The 20269-nt window shown below is 44.9% G+C and overlaps 1 protein-coding gene across 3 annotated transcripts in view; it reads right to left on the reverse strand.

Moving 5' to 3' along the window:
- Window positions 1–648: 648 nt before the first annotated feature.
- CBFA2T2 (CBFA2/RUNX1 partner transcriptional co-repressor 2) overlaps window positions 649–20269 on the reverse strand; it is a 131435-nt gene continuing 111814 nt past the window's right edge. For 2 of the 3 annotated variants that reach the window (XM_081033604.1, XM_081033606.1), the window contains exons 7-11: window positions 20014–20099; window positions 18369–18564; window positions 12424–12492; window positions 9458–9648; window positions 649–5370 (exon numbers count right to left, since the gene is read on the reverse strand). In XM_081033604.1, coding sequence (XP_080889730.1) covers window positions 5071–5370; window positions 9458–9648; window positions 12424–12492; window positions 18369–18564; window positions 20014–20099 — 842 coding nt within the window. In that variant the 3' untranslated portion in view covers window positions 649–5070. The remainder of the gene's footprint in view (window positions 5371–9457; window positions 9649–12423; window positions 12493–18368; window positions 18565–20013; window positions 20100–20269) is intronic. The other variant, XM_081033605.1, reaches the window with a different exon arrangement.

The raw sequence follows: 20269 nt of genomic DNA on the forward strand, positions 1-20269 counted from the left end.
AGTTCAGTATGCTGGACGGGAAACCATGAAAGCAACCCAGCTGCCCAATAGGAGGTGAAGACCTCAGAGAATTATGGCCTCGATGAAATCTTACAATGATTAAGCAAAGAAATGTGTAGGCAATAGTGAACTTTTCTATGTTTAACACCAGTTTAAAAAGAACATGAGTAAATATTCACAAGCCCAGGTATGTTTAAAAATTTTAAGGAAATACGTGTTATTAGAAAAAAGTTATTAGAAAGAGAACCTACAAGTTCACCACCCTAATTTTCACACTTTCTGTGGTTGTATTTTCCTCACTAAATCACTTACTGGTGAAGAGCTAACAAGCAATGGGAGTGTCTGTAAGCTGTTGTTGGCACTTGACTGTGGGCCCACTGGGTGGGCAGGCAGTGTCAGGGGCATGAGCAACCAGACTGGTCGGCCCGGGGCCCTCAGTGGGCTCCCAGAGGCCTGGCAGCTGGAACCTTTTCCTTAGCAGTACCTCCTGCTTTTGTTTCCCCAGGTGTTCTTTAGGCCCTAGCAAGGACCGCTGGCGGTCTCCCCCCTCCCAAAGATTGGGGAAGAAGGGGGGGAGGACACAGGAACCTGGCTGCAGGCTGCCTCACAGTGTACATACCACCTTCCCTCCCAGTTGCACTCCAGCTTGAGTCACAAAAGGAATATAGCCTTTTTATTGACTACTTTAAGTAGAACAAACTAAATACATATTCAACAGTTTTGGTTCATTTATACAGTACATTAAATAAGTTATGCACAGAGTTAAGTAACAAAAGTTGCTATCAAAGAAATGACAATGCACAGAAAAATCAGACTACCATATCCTGTGGGTGGTTTCACATTCATCATCCCCCTTTAAAAACCACGCTTGGAGGCTTAGTTTTTGACTTATTTACATTATTGGCTTTCTTTTATAAATGGAGCTTTTGTAGCCTCATCAAGAACTTGGAAAGCTGTGCCATTGGACCAAAGGCCTCTTGGCCAAACAGCACTTTCCACCATTCACCTAATGTTTATTGCTGCTTCTCTCTGCCAACTCCAATGCAGGGACGGAGCCGTCCCTGCCAGCCGCCAGCCGCACATGCCCTATTTGGTATAAGCATCAGGGAGTGTACACTGGGCAGTTGTGGGCCTGACCAGATGGGGTCTGCAGGGAAAGGGCCATCTGTGGGGCTGTGAGGAGGAGGAGGGATGCAAGGCCCGCCCTCAGACCCCCTAACCTTCTCCCGGCTCTTGATGGAAAAGGTCGCCTGCACCCTCATCTTTGGAAATGAGCCAAGTCAGTGCACGTGGGCAGAGGCAGGCAGTCAACGTTTTGGTTTCGTAAGAATCACACCCCCAGAGTTGGAAGGGCCCTGTGCGGCTGCTGGCCCAGGTCCCCGCCCCACCCCAGGCAGTCCTCTCACAGCTGGCTGTCGGGCCCATGCTGGAGCAGCCCAGGTCCCTCCGGCTTTTCTAACATTTGGTTCAAACACGCCATCACCCAGTTGTCTGTAAAAAGCTAAAGAAAAAAGAAATCTAAGAACGTTGGCTTGGTCTACTGACCCGGGAGTCTAGAAAACCAGTTCCCAAGAAAGCCTCCAAGATGTGTTCTATTTTAAATGATTTATTCAATCCATAATCCCTTCCACAATTCCCAGGACAACCAACCACCCGGTCATTATTAATCCTTTTGTTCTGAAGAACCCACTACCATACAATTCCAATTGTGTTGTGGAACCTTCAGATCTACTTGCTATTTTCTGGAACCACCCAGAACAAGGTCTACACCCTTTGCAAGCAGATATCAGTACCGGGGAGCAATCTGACTTTGGAACAAGGCCATACAAAGTAAAGTGTAGATTTCCTGTCTAGAAGCTAAAGGTGCGCAGGTTGACAGCAAGAGTTGAGGAGCTCCTGGTAGAGCCAGCGGCCTGGGTGGGCCCAGGACATCGGCGTGCAGAGGCCACACTGCAGCCCATCCAGACATGGACCCATGCTGGGTACACGTGTCCTGTCTCTAAGCTCCGATGCATTGGGACAGTCATGAGTCAGCCCAGTCCAGGAAAAGACCCACTCGCTGTGACCTCAGGGCCGCTCGATCCCCAGAGCTGGAAAGACCCTGCAGAGTGGAGTGCTCAGCCCTTATTAGGGGGGCTGGCTGTTCCTCGCGCAGGTAGAATGAAGCAGCTTGGTCCGAGTCAGTTTTCACATATGGTGCAGGCAGTGGGGGCCCAGAGGACGGCTGAAGTAGGAGGAGACGGCCTCAAGCATCGTTCGGACATGGAACATTTAACGACGGCTCCCATATTGGGAGAAAACTCTTGGTGTTTTCTGGTTCCTGCGACCATTTCTTACTGGGCAGAGGACAATGATATCCAGTCACTTGTCAGTGTCCCTCAGTGGGCGATGCTGATGGTTGGGCAGGCACTTCCATATTTGCTTTTGGTTTCTAGGGTAACATGGAAGAGCCTGTGACTACCCTGACAGCACCTTCAGCACCACCGCTCTGAGCCCTTTGTCTTGGCCTCCCGAATAGGAACTATAAGGGTGGGTCCTTTACGCAGCCTGATTATTTAAAATCCAACTAAACTGGGGAGCCTGAACTTGCACCCCCAACCTGGTAGCTGGGGTGGGATGAGCAGGAAACCAAGTGGGGAACCCGGACTCACCCCCTCCTCCCAGCCCCCTCTCCCACCCCAGCCCACGCCCAGCCCCTCCTCCTCTCAACCAGAGAGCTGGAGCTTTTCAGAAAGGAGGGAGCTAGAGAAAGGGATTCTTCCTACCTAACAGGAAGTCCTGGACAGATGCGCTTGTAGCCTGTGCGTGAAACTCACCAAAATGAACACAGCAGAAGGTATGGGAACTGAATCCAGTGCGGAACACTGCCCAGGTTTTCAGCTTGGCCTCTGGATAGCACATGGGCAAAGCAGTGTAGAAGAGCATTACAAAAACTGAAACCTAAGCTGTCATTGGAAGCACAGCCCGCTAAACCTAAACCTTAGCTTAAGAAACTGACATCGAGCTCTGATGAGTAGTATTTTGTTGGTCTTGGATCTTTATTCCAACCAGGAGAAATGTGAGCTGCCCTGGCTAGCCTGTGGCCAATGAAGATTTAAAGAACCTGCCTAGGAGTGCATCCGACTTGCCGGTGAAGACAGTGAGCTGAGGACACACCCCGTGGACACCACGCGACACCCTCTTGCTGTAAGCGATTTACAGGCTCCATGACCTCCTTATGGGACATCCCACGTCTTATGGAAATGTAGGCAAGTCCTGTCTGGGGTGCTCATTCCATCCAGGTTAAAGTCAGGACACCCATCAAATCTTGCAGCTTATGGAGTTCCACAATAAAGTACCATCATTCTGTTAGTCCTTCTCTGGGTATACTTTATGCAATGGAAATAGAGGTATTTTAAAGATGCCTTGTACCGAGTTCCTTTCTCAGATAGAAAATCCTTGGGAAAGGTAAATCAGGGACTAGCAGTTCTTAAAGTAAGATACAACAAATGCAAGGGCAATGCGACCGATGCTGATCGCTTTTCCTTCAAGGGACCGAGAGCTTCTCCTCCACCCTGTCAGCGCACAGACGGTGGCCATCTAAAGCTGGGCTTTCAAGTACCAGCAGGAGCAAGTCAACCAACTCTCCCCAACTGACTCCTTGAGGCAAGAGCGTGGTGGAGCCCCAGAGGTGGGGACTGGGCCGTTCAGGGTCCTTGGGCTCCCAACAGAACCCGAATGGCAGGGGAAATGTGTGTGGCAGTTTTAAGACTTTAACGGGGGCTTAGGTGACATCATGTTTGGAAAGCCAGGTAAGCAGCTGGAAAAGTCCCTGAAGACAGGAAGAAAAATTGGTCAGGCTCTCTCAAAATGGTTCTCACATTTCACAAAACTTTTCTTAGCTCAAAGAAGGTAGGTATCAAACAAGAGAAGAGAAAGGCATCTGAGACTTTGTGCCTGATACTAAAAGGACAGTACGTATGACATGAAACCACGAGGTCTGAAGAATTCTTTCGGGTCCAGGAGGGCTGCTCAGACAGGACCAAGCGCTGACCGGTGAGGCAGCCCCGGTCACATCACGTCACAGCCTCTGGGACAACTGTGGCTTATTAGGCGCCAGACAGAGACCACGGGGAGAAGATCCACCGTGATCTGGACACGCGCGGTCTGAGATAGAAGGACACAGAACAAGACTGTACAAACAGCCAGGCGGTGACAAAAAGTTCTGCATTTCCAATAGTGATCCATTCCGTAACTTGACAATACTAGTTTGGCCAACATGCTCAGAGAGAACAGACTATCCACAATCGAGTCTTATTCTCCCTCAGACCAATCCATGCGCTGGGAACTATTTTCTGCACGAGCAAAAATCAAATAAGAGAGAGAAAAATGGGTCCCAAACTATAAAGTAGCCAGCCAGGTTGGAAAATCTTGTCCAAAATGATCTGTAGAAGTTTTACTCATTTTTTATTATTGTGGGTACTTTTACTGAAATGGTGACTTCTTTCCCGTGGCTTCTGAGAATCTTAACAAGTCTGAACAGCAGGGTCAAGGAGAGTCCTGAGTGCCACTTCTTGCCTGCCCAAGTCCCAGGGGACCAATCAGTGGCATCTGCTGAGGGTGGAAATAGGGCTCAAGGAGCTGTCGGGGGGACCTCCTCCATGGCCTGTGGTCAGCCTCCAGGCCCCTGGCGCCGGAGGAAGTGGAGAAGGGACAGTGCCTGGGGGAAGCTGCCTCCAGCCTGGCTGGGCACATTCGACAGTCTGCTGCCTCAAGGGGCAGGGAGGGGAGCTGGTGGTCGACACTGAAGAGGGGCTGGCCATGCCAGCTCCAGCTGGGAGAGGAACAGACCAGGACGCCATGGAGCAGACAGCTCCAGATAGCTGCCTGTGTGCAGAGAGAATGGCACACTCGTTCCCCCAAGGACACAGACGGAAACTGGGGCAAGTGTCCGGAGAGGCTGGGGAGCAGCGTCAGCTGGCCTTGCACACTTCCTGCCACCCCTTCACTTCTTGCTGATGACCCAACAGCCAGCCCCTGGAGTAGCGTTTCGTCGTGCTGTGTGGTCATCAGGGCAGGTGAGTCTGGGGCTCAGAGTCCGTTGGTGTCGACGGCTGTCACAGAGGCAGGCGTTGAGGAGCGCGAGGTGGTGGCCGAGGTCTTGTCCAGGGCCGGGCTTGGCACACTGCAGTCGGCAGACCTGGCTGAGGAGCCCCTTCCTCCAGGAAGCAGTGGCCGGCTCTGGCCGTGGGGACTCTGGCCATGCAGGTTCTGGCCACAGAGGCGGTGGTGCCGTTCCCAGTCCTTATGCTGACAGAAAGAGCCGCAGTACCGTGCAATGTTGCAGCCACTGCAGGTCTCACTGGCTTTGCGGCCACAATTCCAGCAGTTCTGCAAGACACAGGCATCAGTTATTTGCTTGGATCTCGTGGGGCAGGCTTGTCATCACCTGTCACCTGCTCTGTAGAACAGGGGGTGCCCCGTATGGGGAGAGTGTGGCCTTGGAGCGGCACACACCTGCCTCTACTGTTCCCTGCTTTCCGAGTTGCCTGAGTCAAACGGGAAAACTAGCGACTCCGCCGTCGGGACAGCAAGATGAGGGGGACGTGAAAACACACGCCCAGCACCATCACGGGCAGGCTGAGTCGTGCCTCCCGGGGAGCAGTGACTCAGCGAGCAAACCAAACTATCCCATGGTCCCCCCACCATAGCTATCTATTCTAAGACCACACAGGCATGTGTGTTTAGACATTTTCTCTCTTGCCTCTTCCAATGGAAGAAGCGTCTTGATTATTGCCACTGATAACACCTGATACCTTTTTTAAAAAGCCAGAGACTGGGATGGCTGGACAAGAATGGCTGTGCTGTTTCCTCTGTGGCCATTCTCCTTTCAGAGACTGCCGTGTCACAGATGGGGTGGGGGTCGTGGGGCTACTTCTGGCTTGTTTATGGGGACCCCCACAAGAGCTCAGAGCTCAGGGCCCAGAAGGCCTAGGTCAGGGAGCTTTCTTACTACTCTCTGCACTTTCCTAGAGGGAGGGCAGGTAGTGCTCGGGTTCTGCAGAAACCACGTGGTGAGGGTAGTGCACTGCTTGAGGACGCACTAAGTCTACAATGGAAGTTAGGAGCCACGTGACGCATGGTAAGAGCTGGAAGCAGCAGCCGTGAAAGCAGTGGAAACAGTTGCTGGATGGTACACTTCCCCCGGTGAACTAGGAAGGAAGAGCAGCAGCGTGAAGAACGCAGCCACCCGCGCAGCACCCGTCCCTGCCCCTTGGAGCTCTCCTTCCTCCAGGTTCCTGTGATGACTCCAGTAGCGACACATGGCTTTTGTTCTGCACCCGAGGTCTCCAGAACCCACTTATAAGAGCAAGCCTCATGGCACTGGCCCAGTGAAGCATCAGAAAGGGGCAAAGCTCTCTTGGCATCAGGAGACTTGAGCCGCTCCCACCTCCCCAGGTTCTCCAGGATGGCAGAAGCCGGTCATGGGCCTGGTCTGACCACACCACCCTCCATGAAATCAGGACACTTGCTCAAGGGAAAAACAAAATACAACAAGTGGGTCTGGGCCACCTGGCCCGCCTCTTGCATTGTACAGACGGGACAGTGAGGGCAAGTGGGCAAGGACTGACCTAAGGTTTTGAAACGATGCCTTGGCTCTGGAAGGCCTGGACCCTGGACCACGTGACTCCACTACACTCAGCGGACAAGTCAGGTTTCAAAGAACATTAGAAAGGGCTGTGGGCTCCCTTCTCCCACAGCAGGCTCCTCAGGGGCCCTACACTCGGGACGGCCCAAACTTAACAACACTAACATCAGACGCCCACAATAGGGAACAGAAGTAATTCTTAGGGTCCATTTATAGATATCCCAGCAAACTGCATTCCAAAGAATTTAATACTTTGGAGTCTGACAGGCTGAGTCCAAACAATGCTTTGGCAGAATGTCACCGCTTGTGGGGAAGAGCACAGTGGGTGCCTACATGGGGCTGCTGTGGAGACACAGGCCGACTGCTCAGCCCCGTTCGGAGAGCTGTCCAGGTCCGTAAGAACATCTCAAACTGGGGCAGAGCCTTTAGCCACTGGTACTTGTCTGCCATTCTATTTAAAATAGCTTATTTCATGATTTATGAGATACAATAAAACAAGATAAATAGCCTCCCACAGGGGCAGGAACGGACATGCACGAATGATGTGGTAAGTGTCAGAGTAGCCAGGGTGAAAAGGACACTGTCGCATTCCCTTTCCCTGTGACTTTTCCCTGATTTAACCATGAGGCTTTTTGCCAAGATACAAGACAAAAAAAGTTTATTGCTGGAGTCGCCTTTCAAATCAACATTCCTCAAAGCTGGAGCAACACACTTAGCCAAACAGTCCTTTGTAGTTAATGGGAGAAGGTTATAAACCTTCTGAGTTACTGGCCAGGGAAGTCAGAAATGGGATTCCAGAATTTCCTTTGTTAAGCATGGGCCATCAGTATATGCCACTATTATTCCAAGTATGGCCCAGGGACCACCTGTATCAGAACTATCCAGGCTTATCAAAATCCTTGGGACCCATCCCAGACCTCCCTGACCTTATTGCAAACCTGGCCTAAAAGAGAAATGACTCCTCATCTTACAATCACCTGCTGGCCCACTATGTTTGCCAGGAAAGCCAGGCTGGGGACGAGTGCCTTGTGCTGGAGCTGAGGCGACCTCTCGTGACAGCCCTCCACCAGAGGTATGACACGGGGGATTGCTTGGGTCTGGCCCTCAGAGGAGGTGGCTGTTTTCCAAAAGCAAGAGCTGCCACAGCTTACAAATGTACGTTGTTAAGACATAACAAAATCCTTTTTATCTGCACAGGGCACTTAGGACATTGCAGTTTAAAAACACGTCCACAACCACAATTGAATTATATCTTCCTAGAAACTATGAAACCAGCAGGCCAGGGGCTGCTCACATCCACTGTACACTGACTCCACAGGGTACAGTGCCAGTGTGAGGGGCAACTGGTCCTGGGAATCAGGGTTCCTAACCTCCCACCCTGGACTCCTTCCGCTACGCCGAGCCACCTCTCACAGGATGAACAAGAAACTACAGGGATACCCTGATAGATTTCGAGTAGAATTTTCTGGATGAAACGGAGGCGAAGTAGCCCTAGCCTTCCTTGTCCAATGCAAACTCACCCACAGCTTAGGCCCCGCTATCCCTCCTGTTTGGGAAAGAAAGTTTGCTGTGATGGATGCTGGTGTGAGCCTCACCTGCAGGCCACTTTGTACACTGTTTGAAATTACAGCTCCTTAAAAGCAAATTTCTAGAGATGGAGAATTGGAATTTAAACCATGCAGTCCAGATCCAGAACTCATGGTCTTAGCCAAAATGTTACACTCCTTCTTTGGAGAAAGACATATAGTTAAATATAAACATAGATATAAAAGTAGATACATATGGCCAAATACAGATATTGATATGGACAGCTAGAGATAAAATGAAATACACACAACAGAAATAGATACTACTGCTCAAAAACAAAGTAGGAGGGAAGACAAGTGGAGGATTAAAAGAACTATTTCCTCCCAAGTCAGTGTCTTTGTTGGAGGGCTACAATAAGCAATTTCCCCGCGTCCGTGGTGATGGCCTCATGGTATTTACACATTTTCATCTCCACATTACCATGCTTGGCACTGCTATATTGAAAAGAATCATTTAAACAGACTGACAAAATAAACTTTGTTGTTTAAAAAAGCAAACCAACAAAAATACTCCAGTTCTTTATAACTGCAAGAGAATGTCCCAAATATAGCTAGTCTCTCAACTGGGAGGTGGGATCTACCTACTTCCAGACAGGCTTGTTTAGGACTTAACGTTTATCTTAAACCTGGAAAATGATGAAACTGAATGCTATCATGGTACAAGACCACCCTGTCTCTCGTAGAAGCATCACCAAGTACTGGGCCCGGGTCTTAGAGAACAGCAGGTCTGCCTGCTGTGTCACTTCGATCCGTAACCAAGGAACCTATTCTTTACCGACAGGCTGGATGCTGCAGGGGCCTGCATGTCCTTACCCCACACCCTAGCTTCAGCACTGTGGGATTATGTCAGTTAAATTCCCTAAATCACAGTTTCCTCCTTTATAAAATCAGACTCCAACACCACCTCCCTCACAAGGTCTCGGTGAGGATCCAAAAGACAATACAATACACACACTCAGTTCTGTGGCTGGCACACGGTAAACAGGCCACTAAGCAATGGTGGTGGTCATTGGTATACAATTACACAAACTCTGTCTCTAGGGTCAGTTTTCAACATTTAAACCAATATATAAGAATATAATATAACCGAGAATCACAGCTTCTGGTACTGGATACAAATTATAATCGTCTAGTTCAAGAGTGGACCGTGTCCCGTCTCCACTGCCTAGCACTTGAGAAGAGAGGTGGACTGGGTCACTCCAGCTGCCCCAGCCCGAGTCCCCAGCGCTAACAGAGCTCTGACCTCCGTTGACTCTTCCTGCTCATTTATGACGAGAAAGGCATCCTCTGCGGCCTGCCGTTTGACGTCCGCTATGGTTTGCTCCATCCGGGCTCTCTCCGTTGCAATCACTTCAAAGGCTTTTTGCTCTGCTTCAGCAACGGCTTTCTGTACTTCTGACATGGCCTGAATTTTCACCTTATTCACAGCTTCTTCTAGAAGAAAGTGACAGTAAAATCAACTGGCCGAGAAATCTTTTCCCTCCCACCCCACATCATTTCTAAGGGACAGAGCTCAAACAAGCTGACTCGTTTCTAAAAACAAAGATCAACATGTGACATATGCGTTCATTTTTATTGTTGTACTCAGTTGTCCGTTCATGCAATCATTTGTTGGGTATGTAGGTGGATGTGGGCACTGGGCTGGGGACCAGGGACCCCTAGGTGGCTAAGACGTAGTCCACGTCCTCAGAACTGCTATCAGGTACAAAAGGTGGCTTTGGCGCCATGGCGTATGTCAGTATCAGAGAGAGATTCAAGGGGAAAAGTGGTCAGGCCTACAAGTGGCGGAGGAGGATCAAGAAAATGTGTCTTGGTTGAGATGGTAGGTGGAAATGAACTTTTGCAAAGTCTTGCATCCCATGCTAAGGAATTTGGCGCCTTTTCTAAAGAAAATGTGAACCTAAAGGTTTCTTTGCAAGGAGGAGAGACTGAAGACAGAGATACCAACTGAGAGGCTGGGACAATAATTCAGGTGATGAAGAGACTCTGAATTTAGGCGAGAGCAAGTGGCCCAGAGGAGGAGATGAGGCAGAATGAGACTGGTAGCATTTAAGGGCCTGGAGGCGAGGGTAAAGGTGAAGAATGGTCGTGTTATACAAATCAAACGGATAATCAGCACAGTGCTGGTGTGGAGGCAGGTGAGAAGGTTGGGGTTCACCTGGCGCATCCAGGTAAGGAGGAGCTGAAGATACAGATCTGGGCAGGTTGCCAGGAGCCCTGGGCTCCCGAAGTCCTAGTCATCATGACCCCACTTGGTTTCTGGTCACTTCCTCCCATCAACGCCACCCTGCTTGGTTTCCGTAGCACGGATACTCCAAATGACGCATTCTGTGCATTTGAGCGTGAGCCTTAAGTCCCAAAGTGGATGACCTCCTGAGACTTGTACAAGACTGGACGACACAGAAGCCTAAGGAAACTCTCTTACTGCTTGGCTCTTGCACATGGCCTAGGCTCAAAGGCGGTCTAAATATAAACAGAGTGTTCTGAGCTGCCACTCTAGAACTTTCTATTTTATTGCTCCAGTCTTAAGAAAGTTTTCAGCTCAAAGGCCAAGCAAGGATGATGCGGAGCGGACTTGACACTGAACTCCACGCTTCCTTTCCTCTTGGTGTCCACGGGTTCACTGCGGCCCGGCACAGCTGCCCTTCCCATCCTCTTATTAGTTACCAGGTAGGTGTTAAGTGTATCTTATCGAGCCAATATAATAAAGCCCTGAAGAACATTTATCCTCAGTTTAAGGATCAATCAATAAGAATCGCAGTTTGGATAATTAACTTTGCTGAAGGTCATCTAAGGTCACAGATGGCATTACAGCAGAACAAGGACCCAGACTTAGCAGGCCCAGTATCAAAGTCGGGCTCTAAAGCACAGTTAACCAAAGGTACATTCCAAATAGAAAATTACTAATTACTAGTTATCATGGTAATCTTTCTCTCTCACTTAACAATTGCTATCTTAATTTCCCACAATTCTACTCTACTTTTTGATAATGTAATATAATTTACATTTCCCTATGTCCAATTGCAAAGATTTTTCCAAGTTGCTATGTCAATTTTCAAATTATTTTTAATGGTAAAATAATATTTTATTGTGGTGTCACACTGCAAATTCACATAACCATTCACAGATATCTGGGCATTTCCCAGGTTGCCTCCCCCTTGCCTCAAGAATATTCTAGAAACAGTGTCTTTATATACACTGTTGCTTCTTAGCAATTTATGTGCGTTAAGTCCAGATCATTTGATTTTGAAAGGATCCAAAAGCATGAACAAATGAAGAATGACTTTAAAAATTTGCATATACTCATGGTTCGTAGCACCTAATAATTTCATGTATAAACCTCTGATGATTTAGTGTCATTAATAGGGTCCTATAAAAATGTGTCAATAACTGGGCGTTAAGACTTTGGGGGTTAATTGATCAGGGTTGCTTTACCTTGTACTTTCCTGACTGCCAGTAAGAATAAACATTTTGCAATATGTTTATTTGTATTTTTTTGTAACTTGTCTGTTCATATCTTTTATCCATTTGTTTATCACAGTCTCATGCTCTCGCAAGCTTTTATGAATGATAGGTATTTTTTATAAAAGTAAATAAGAAAACCAAAAACTGTATTGGGCTAAAAAAAACATGTTACTGGGAAAGGGAGGCAAGAAGAAAAGGTGGTTAGTACTTGGATAAGGGAAATATTAAGGATATGAGGTTAGTTTAATCCCCTATCTTACTACAACAGGCAGTTCCACTTTCCTTTATTCTTGTAGAAATTGAGGCCTACCAAGAACAGTCTTGACAAAGCTAGGCACAGTGAAGGTAAAAGGAAGAACAGAGGGCTGTGCCAAGAGCAGAATGAATGCAATGTGGTAGCATGTGAAAACTGTGTAGATTCTAGTGAAAAGGCAGAAAATGAATTAAGTTATATGCCCCCAAAGAGAGCATATAACTAGGAAAGAAAGAATTGGTTACTCAATGCCTCAATGTGACCCGGTAAAGAGGTTGAAAAGGGACCTGGCTGGACTGTAAGGAGTCATTCCAAATTCTTCACCTGCAAAGTCACACGAGAGGCGACCTAGATGTGTGGGAAAGCTGAAGGGGGAAAGAGGAGCCTAGAACTCTATGAGGAGGATGTGAGGACAAAACCACCTTCCCCACTAATACGTGCTCCATGCTGGCACAAATTACTGAGTACATGTAACCGACAGCCAGACATACCAGTTTTTTTCCAAAACTCCACAGGTACATATCCTGTTGCTGGCCTACTGTTGAATTCCCGCTGAGAATCTACAAAAGGATAAGTAGCACAAGGTCAGAAGCTACCTATGATCGGCATGGTTTATTTTTATGAAAAATTCATCAGACCTGTCATTCACCACTTAGGAAGACTCAAACATCTATGTTCATTTGGTGCAAACAACAAACAAACAAACAAACAACCCAAAAAACTACAGAATAAAATCACATTATAAAATAGTACATTTTTACTTTTAAAACACACACACACACACACACACACCCTCAAACATTAACAGTATTTCAAAGTAGTAAGATTAAAGGTGACCCTCACTGTCTTCTTCTTACCTATATGTCCTTATTTTTGTCCCTATAAACATATATGTATTTGAAGGTACTCCCTAAAATATAACTATAGATACTTATGTGTTATATGCATGTGTTCGTATCCAATTTAACTGTCTCCATCACGCACAGGGCACTGGCAACTGCTTTGTAAATATGTCAAGAGAATATGGCTTTTGTTTCTTGGCAATTTTGAATATTTATATGTGATTTAAGGAGGTATCCTTTAAATTTCTTAAAATGCTTATAAACAAACACTCAAACAAGCAAGTAGTAAAGAAAATACTCTGACCTGGAACCGTGCATTTCAAATGTAACCCAAAGAGGCATCCCAGGGAGTTTCTGGGAGAGGCACATGGGTGTAGGGTGATTTATCATATATGCTTATTGTGGTTATAAAATACAATATTTTAAAAGAAATGGTTCCATTGCTTTAAAAAGTGTGAAAACTATAATAATTAAGATAATTTGAGGGTTTTTTAAATGAGTCTGTACCAGCAGACTTCTTAATTTCCTTATGCTTTCTTGAGGCCAATCTGAAAAAGTAGATTTTTATGCTCTGAACACTCCCCAACCCACAGTGCAGAGAAATCAGGGGTACAGCCAGTGTGGCAGGGAAGGCCAGCCTGGCATGAAACATTTGCCAGAGGAGCTTTATAAAACGGTTAGTCCTCATAAGAATGCTACAAACTGGTCTTGGGTAGCGAGGGAAACACCCCCATTTCAAGAGCTATTGCACAAAGAACCTACTTCTATATCCTCCTAAAGCTATTAGGGAATACTGAGTTCTTTTTTAATCCTGTAAAAATACATAAAATTTACCATTTTAAAGTGTATAATTAGTTCGTTCACAATATTGTGCAACCACCATCACCATCTAGTTCCCGAACATTATCATCACCCCAAAAGGGAACCCCATACGTTTAACGTTTTGATAGTATTAATCCTTTTTGTGACACTGGGCTGTCTAAGGAATGTTACCATCACTGCCAATAAAAGAAAGCTGAAGGACTCTCTTCACCATGGAGAGGTTCCTGAGTCACGTGGCCATCCGCAAACACCTTGAAACTCAAGTAGGAGATTTGGAGCAGAAGAAGCCAAGCAAAACAAGCTAAGGAGAAGGCAGTGGATCAAGTTTAACCGAGTCTTAAGTAAGGAAAAGGGCTTTGAGTGTGCAGATAAGCCGTCACTGATGTTAAATGACAAAAGAAACACTTGTTTACTTGTGGGGATGTAGGGAAGTCTTGATCAACCAAGGCAAGCCATTCCACTCCAGTCATTAATAAACCCTTGGTCATATCCTGTGTGGAGCTGCCCAGTCCTCAGCATTTATTTTTCTGACAGATGTAAACGGTGAGATACATCTGACCTAAACTTCTCAGCTTACTCAGGAAATGCCTGGAAGCTGGGAAATTTTCCTATTTTCATTAGTCAGAGTCACTGTTTTTATATCCCTCGCCCAGGAGACAGAAGTCAAGATTTTCAGCTGGTTCACTAAGAAAACTAGAGTTTCAGAGGCTACTGTAATCAAAGGCCAGCTAGATAATGTGAATAAATGGGTCAGACATGGGGGAATGACGGTACTGTGGTTATGTTAGAGAATGTTCTAGTTCTTAGGAAAAAACAGAATGATGCATTTTAGGATAAGTATCATGACGGAGATAGAAGTCTTCAGTGCAGGATGATGAGCTAGTCGATTCTTTACATGTTTCTGTATTTTCTATAAGGCGTCCTGTAGTTTTAATGAAAAATGATACTTACCTCACGAGGTTGCTATGAGAATTAAATGATAATGTATATAAAGGAATGGTTCTTGACTCTGGGAGTTCAGGTTCCATTCAGACTAATTAAATCAGAAACTGGAGGTGGGGCCAGGACATCAGGATTTTTCCTGAAGTCCCAGGTGGGTTCTAATGGGCGCCCGGGGTTAACAGCGGAAGTAAAGTGCCTGGCTTAGAACCCAGTGCTCATGTTTAAGATCTTCCAACCCCCACAAGGAGGATCACTTCTCCGTAGGTCACAGAGATTTTCTCCTGTAACAATGGTAAAGTCCCTTTTTAAAAACTGATTCTTGCTCCAGCTTGATCTTTCAGTTGCAGGCCTTATCAATTAACTAGCCAATTCAGTAGGAAAGGATTTATTTCTTTCTTTTTAAAATTTTATTGGGGAGTATTGGGGAACAGTGTGTTTCTCCAGGGCCCATCAGCTCCAAGTCGTTGTCCTTCAATCTAATTGTCGAGGGCGCAGCTCAGCTCCAAGTCCAGTCGCCGTTTTCAATCTTTATTTGCAGGGGGCACAGCCCACCATCCCATGTGGGAACTGAACTGGCAACCTTGTTGTTGAGAGCTCCTGCTCTAACCAACTGAGCAATCTGGCCGCCCCCAAGAATTTCATTCTTTTAACCCCCACCGCCATCACTCTACAGATACATTCATAATTCCTTCCCCTTCCATTCCCCCAAATAGACATATACTCAAACTGTTACATCAATAGTCATCATTTACAGTACAGCTGAGTCACGTGGTTCATTCAGTCCATGAATCTTTTTATCTTTCAGAACAAGTTTTTTCTTCCAGTTAATTGCCTTGTTTATTCATGTGCTAAATTTCTTATGTAATTATTTCTAATTCAATCTCAAATTCTCTTCTTATTGTGTAAATATTTTACAAATCTCATTTTCTTGAAGAAATCTCCAGCAAGCTTCTGGGCTATTCCAGTCTGAACCGGATGCTTTCTAGCCTTGCAGTACCACTGTTGCTTGGGACAACCCCCCCACCCCACCCCGAGGGATTCCCTTGCATTTTCTTTCTTGCGTTGATTCCTGTTTCATCAATTCCATCTCTTCCACCTTCTGGTTTACTTCCTTGTATTGGGGTATATCCTACACCACAACAAAGGGTAGACGGGAGGCGCATTTTTTGAAAAACCACGGGTTGTTAATCTAACAATTGTTTTGGTTGAGTATAGAATTCTAAGTTAAAGTAACTGTTTCAGATTTGTCTTCGAACTTTCAATGATGCTCACTGATAAGTCTGTTTCTTCCACTGTGTTGTTCACTTGCTAGACGGCTTCAGCCTAGAATACTGTCTTTCAGTTCTGGGTAATTTTTTTTGAAATATTTCAGTAACTGTTCTCTTTTCTTTTCGTTCTGTTCACCACTTCTGAAACCCATTTGATTTGGATATGAGTTTGATGGGTCCTCTAATTTTTACATCTTTTTCTCTCTAACTTGCCTGATTATTTGACTCATTAAACATATTTAGATTCTTTGGTCCTCGAATCAAAACCTCCAGGGAAAGGCCTGGAATATATATCTGTAATAAACACCCAGGTTACCTCTCATTCTCCGGAAAACTGGGGAAAACTGACAGCTGAGTTAGTTTCTTTCCTTTTTTCTTTAAGGTTTAATTGCCAAAACATTAGATGGCTAATAAGTTCATAAAAATATTAATGTACAAGTTAATGAAAAATTATAAACTGAACACCCACAAGCCTCCAGATCAAGAAAGAAATCACTCCCAGCAACTCCAAATCCAAGCGGTGAGAAGTGGTAAACCACAGTATTGTTTAAATGATGCTAACCAGGCTTGTAATCCTGTCCTTAGAAAAACTGATGAAGATGATGAGACCTCCCTCTGCACAATCTACATTCTCCTGAATTCTATAATACTCATTTTTTTCGTTTTTCCTTATGTTTTCCACACTTATTTATGCATCCTTAAATAGAATACCAAAATATATCCCTTGTTGTCTGAACAAAATCTGTTCCTGAAAACACTGTGAATCACAAATTTGATAGAAGGAAACTATAGTTTAAGTGGGAAAAGTAATAATACCACCGAGTCTCTAGTCAATTTACCTCCAAGTCACCAAAGCACTTAAATACTAAATACTTGAAATAACAATCCACCAGGGGTTTAAACCACAAATTATCCAATTATTTAAGTCATTGGAGAGTATGTTTGTGTGCTATGCCCCCAAATACTGTCCAGTCTGCAAACTGTTTTTGGTCCATGAAGACGTATGAAACTTACGCCAGAATGCACAACAACTACGTATGTGTCTAAGCACGTTGCTTATTTTATGGTCTCTTCTCAAAGATACATCTTCTCACAGTGACCGATATATCTTGGGATAGGCTCCTCAGATCATCACAGACCAGTAACAAGAGTCTGTGCAGTGGTTTTGGTTCACATTTTAAATAGCATGCTTGTTTAGGATATGAATTTTGTTTTCCTTTTTCCTTCTACACTGCAACAAACATATACTACAAGAGAAATATACTACAAGTAAAATAAAAATATTAAACATACATAATATGCATAGAAAGATACTAAAAGATATTTGTCCAAATCAGGTTGATATCATTGAGAATCCAGAGAGAAGGAAATACTGGGGTCTGTGAAGAGCTAAACTGACAGTGATGAGAACATCCCAATTGTCCTCATTTTTGAGAGTGAGGGAGGTGCTGGTAATTATTATGACAGAGTAACGCACTCTCCCAGGCAAACTGGAACATACAGTCACCCTATCTAACCCTTCAAACAAAGGGTGAAAAAGATGAGTAGATGTTAATGCAAAGTAATGTTTAGATGACACCAGGAGGACCTGTAATCCCGGTGGGAGAAGAGCCGACTCTTGGCTACAGCTCACTGCATTCCATGCTCATACGCAGCCTCACCCATGGGTGGTTTGTGGTTTGGATGGTGAACTTTGGGTAAGTTTCTGCAAGTTGTTATAGGCATTCTTTGATGTCTTGCTGCACTAGATATCCCATACAGTGTTGCTACTTATGGCTGGCTCAAGAGTCACCTCTGTGGGTGGGGTAGGGGAGTGGGGTCCCAATGTCTTTGCCTCAAATTTTGTTTTATAATCTTTTTGAGACTAACAGCTGTCTTCTGTGGAACATGCTAGGTCTGTCATAAGAGGAGATTCATTCTTCCTGCTGAGAGTCAGGAGCTTGAATTGGGTGGGTGGGGAAAGAGCCTGATCACAGACGGCTCCTCACTTAACCATGTCTTTGCACAAGGCACCTTTTCAGTTACCAGGTGAATATGATGGAATATATGGGGGCAACAGATGTGGCGTCCTGGAAGTACCCTGGATTGAGAGAACCGTTGTTCATTATCTCTGCTGCTTCAGGCTGGGAAAAAGGCAAGATGGAACAACTCAGGTTGGTATAGTAAAACTTTTTGTAGAAGGTCTTTAGGTGGAAGTCAATAAATGGTATTCGATGGGGACTAGGAAAAAGAGGAGGGAAGGTGAAGTGAACGCTTTCAGAACTACTGTGAGGAATAAATGGGATCTATAGGAGAGGACCTAGGACATTCAGTCAGGCTGAATGGAAGACCGAAAACTTTTTGATCATCACCTAGCACATACACAGAGAATTAAAAACAGAACAAAATCACAAGTATTTTCATTCTCTAAGAGGGACGACAATATTTCTTGAACATGCCAGGTACTGAGTCCTTGACATATTTTATCACTCTTCATAGAAATCACCTGGGTCTTTCTAACTCCACAATCTGTCACCATCTTCCTTTAAAATAAAATATAAAAAGCCTGCTTTGATGTCTTACCATTGCTGAGAGAATCTGCACTCCCAGGACTGTGCTGCCTGGAGACCAACTCGCCCCCTGTTTTCCTCATCTCTGTGTTTTCGTTATATCGTCGTTTCCAGTAGTTGAGTTCTTCACGATCAGATTCCTGACAGCGCCGCAGAACTGCCATGGAGCGCCTTGTTTTTTCTACCATTTCCATAATGCAGTTCAGGGCCTGAGCCAGAGGGGAAGTCAGGCGGAGAGATGAGATGAGGACATTCAAACAACCAACATTGCAAATCAAGGACAGGTAAACAAAAGATTAAAAAAAGGTTTAAGTATCTTACAGATTTAGCAATATCAACTTTACATTTTAAAGCCTTTCTTACTGCTTCTTTTAAAACACACACACACAATTTGTTTTTGTTTGGGTTTCAAAAGGACACTTTGGATTGTTCAAGGCTGAAGGAGGCAGAGTCTCATTATAACATGGTCCTTTATAGACTATGGTGAAACCACATTAAATATATGACTAAACCCGTAAGGCATCTGATAAAGCTGGAGATTTATTAAGAATGTAATCAGAGAAATACCCAATCAGAGACAATATCACTCAAAATGGAAAAGCTACTGTAGGTATACAACATAGTGATTTGACATTTATATACCTTACAAAGTGCTAACCATGAGAAGTCTAGAAACCATCTGCGACCATACAAAGTTACTGCGATATTGACTGTATTCCCTATGTTGCACATTACATCCCTATGACTTACTTATCTTATAACTACAACTGTGTACCTCTTAATCCCTTTCACCTTTTTTGACCATCTCCCCACCGCTCAACCCTCTGGCAACTATCAATTTGTTCTCTGTATCTGTGTGACTTGACATTTATATACCTTACAGAGGGATCACCATGATAAATCTAGTAACCATTTGACACTGTTCAAGGTTATTACAATATTACTGACTATATTCCCTATGCTGTACGTTAAATTCCCATGACACATATTTTATAACTGGAAGTTTGTACTTCTTAAGCCCCTTCACCTTTTTCACCCACGCCAACCCCCCTCCCCGCTGGCAACCATCGGTTTGTTCTCTGTATCTATGAGTCTGTTCCTGTTTTGTATTGTTTGTGCGTTTGTTTTGTTTTTGTAGATTCCACATGAGTGAAATCATATGGTATTTGTCTTTGTCTGACTTACTTCACTTAGCATAATACCCTCTAGGCCCATCCGTGTTGCTGCAAATGGTAAGACTGCACTCTATTTTGTGGCTGAGTATTAAAAAAATAAAAAAATAAAAAATAAATAAAGGAATGGAATTCTTTTTTTAAGATATAAAAATTAAGGCTAAAAATGGTAAAGCAACTTACCCATCACACAAAGGTAGGAAGTGGCCAAGCTGGGACCTGAACTCACAAACCTGTGTTTTGAACCATTACACTACACGACTTTACTCGGTGACGACCGGAAGTGGTCACCCCACCACAAAGATGTGGGAGCTCCTCTCAGCTCTCCAGCTGGGGGAGTAGTAGATACATCAACTTTTATCGCAAAGACATTGTTGCCCTGGTTATGTTCACTTTAAGCACACACACTCTATTACTACTGGTAAATAATATTAAGAATTAAAAGTGATAAATTGTTAAGAAAGTTCTACACTATACGATTCTTACATGATCAAGATGTTTCCATTCATCAGCCCATTCCCTTTCTGTCAAACGGTGGTCTACCAACTCCTCTTGATAACCTCCATTTAGACCTATTAGAAATTAAGGGATTAAATGTGAAGACAGAGGGAAGAATACAGTAAACAAAACTTTAGCAAGTAAACACACACACATTCACACCACCTATGTGCACACTACTAAGGCAATGGTTCACACTGGAGTGTGGGACCCACAAAATGACGTAAAACCACCACCACCACCA

Source organism: Rhinolophus hipposideros, assembly GCF_964194185.1.
Source record: "Rhinolophus hipposideros genome assembly, chromosome: 22".
Taxonomy (NCBI): Eukaryota; Metazoa; Chordata; class Mammalia; order Chiroptera; family Rhinolophidae; genus Rhinolophus; species Rhinolophus hipposideros.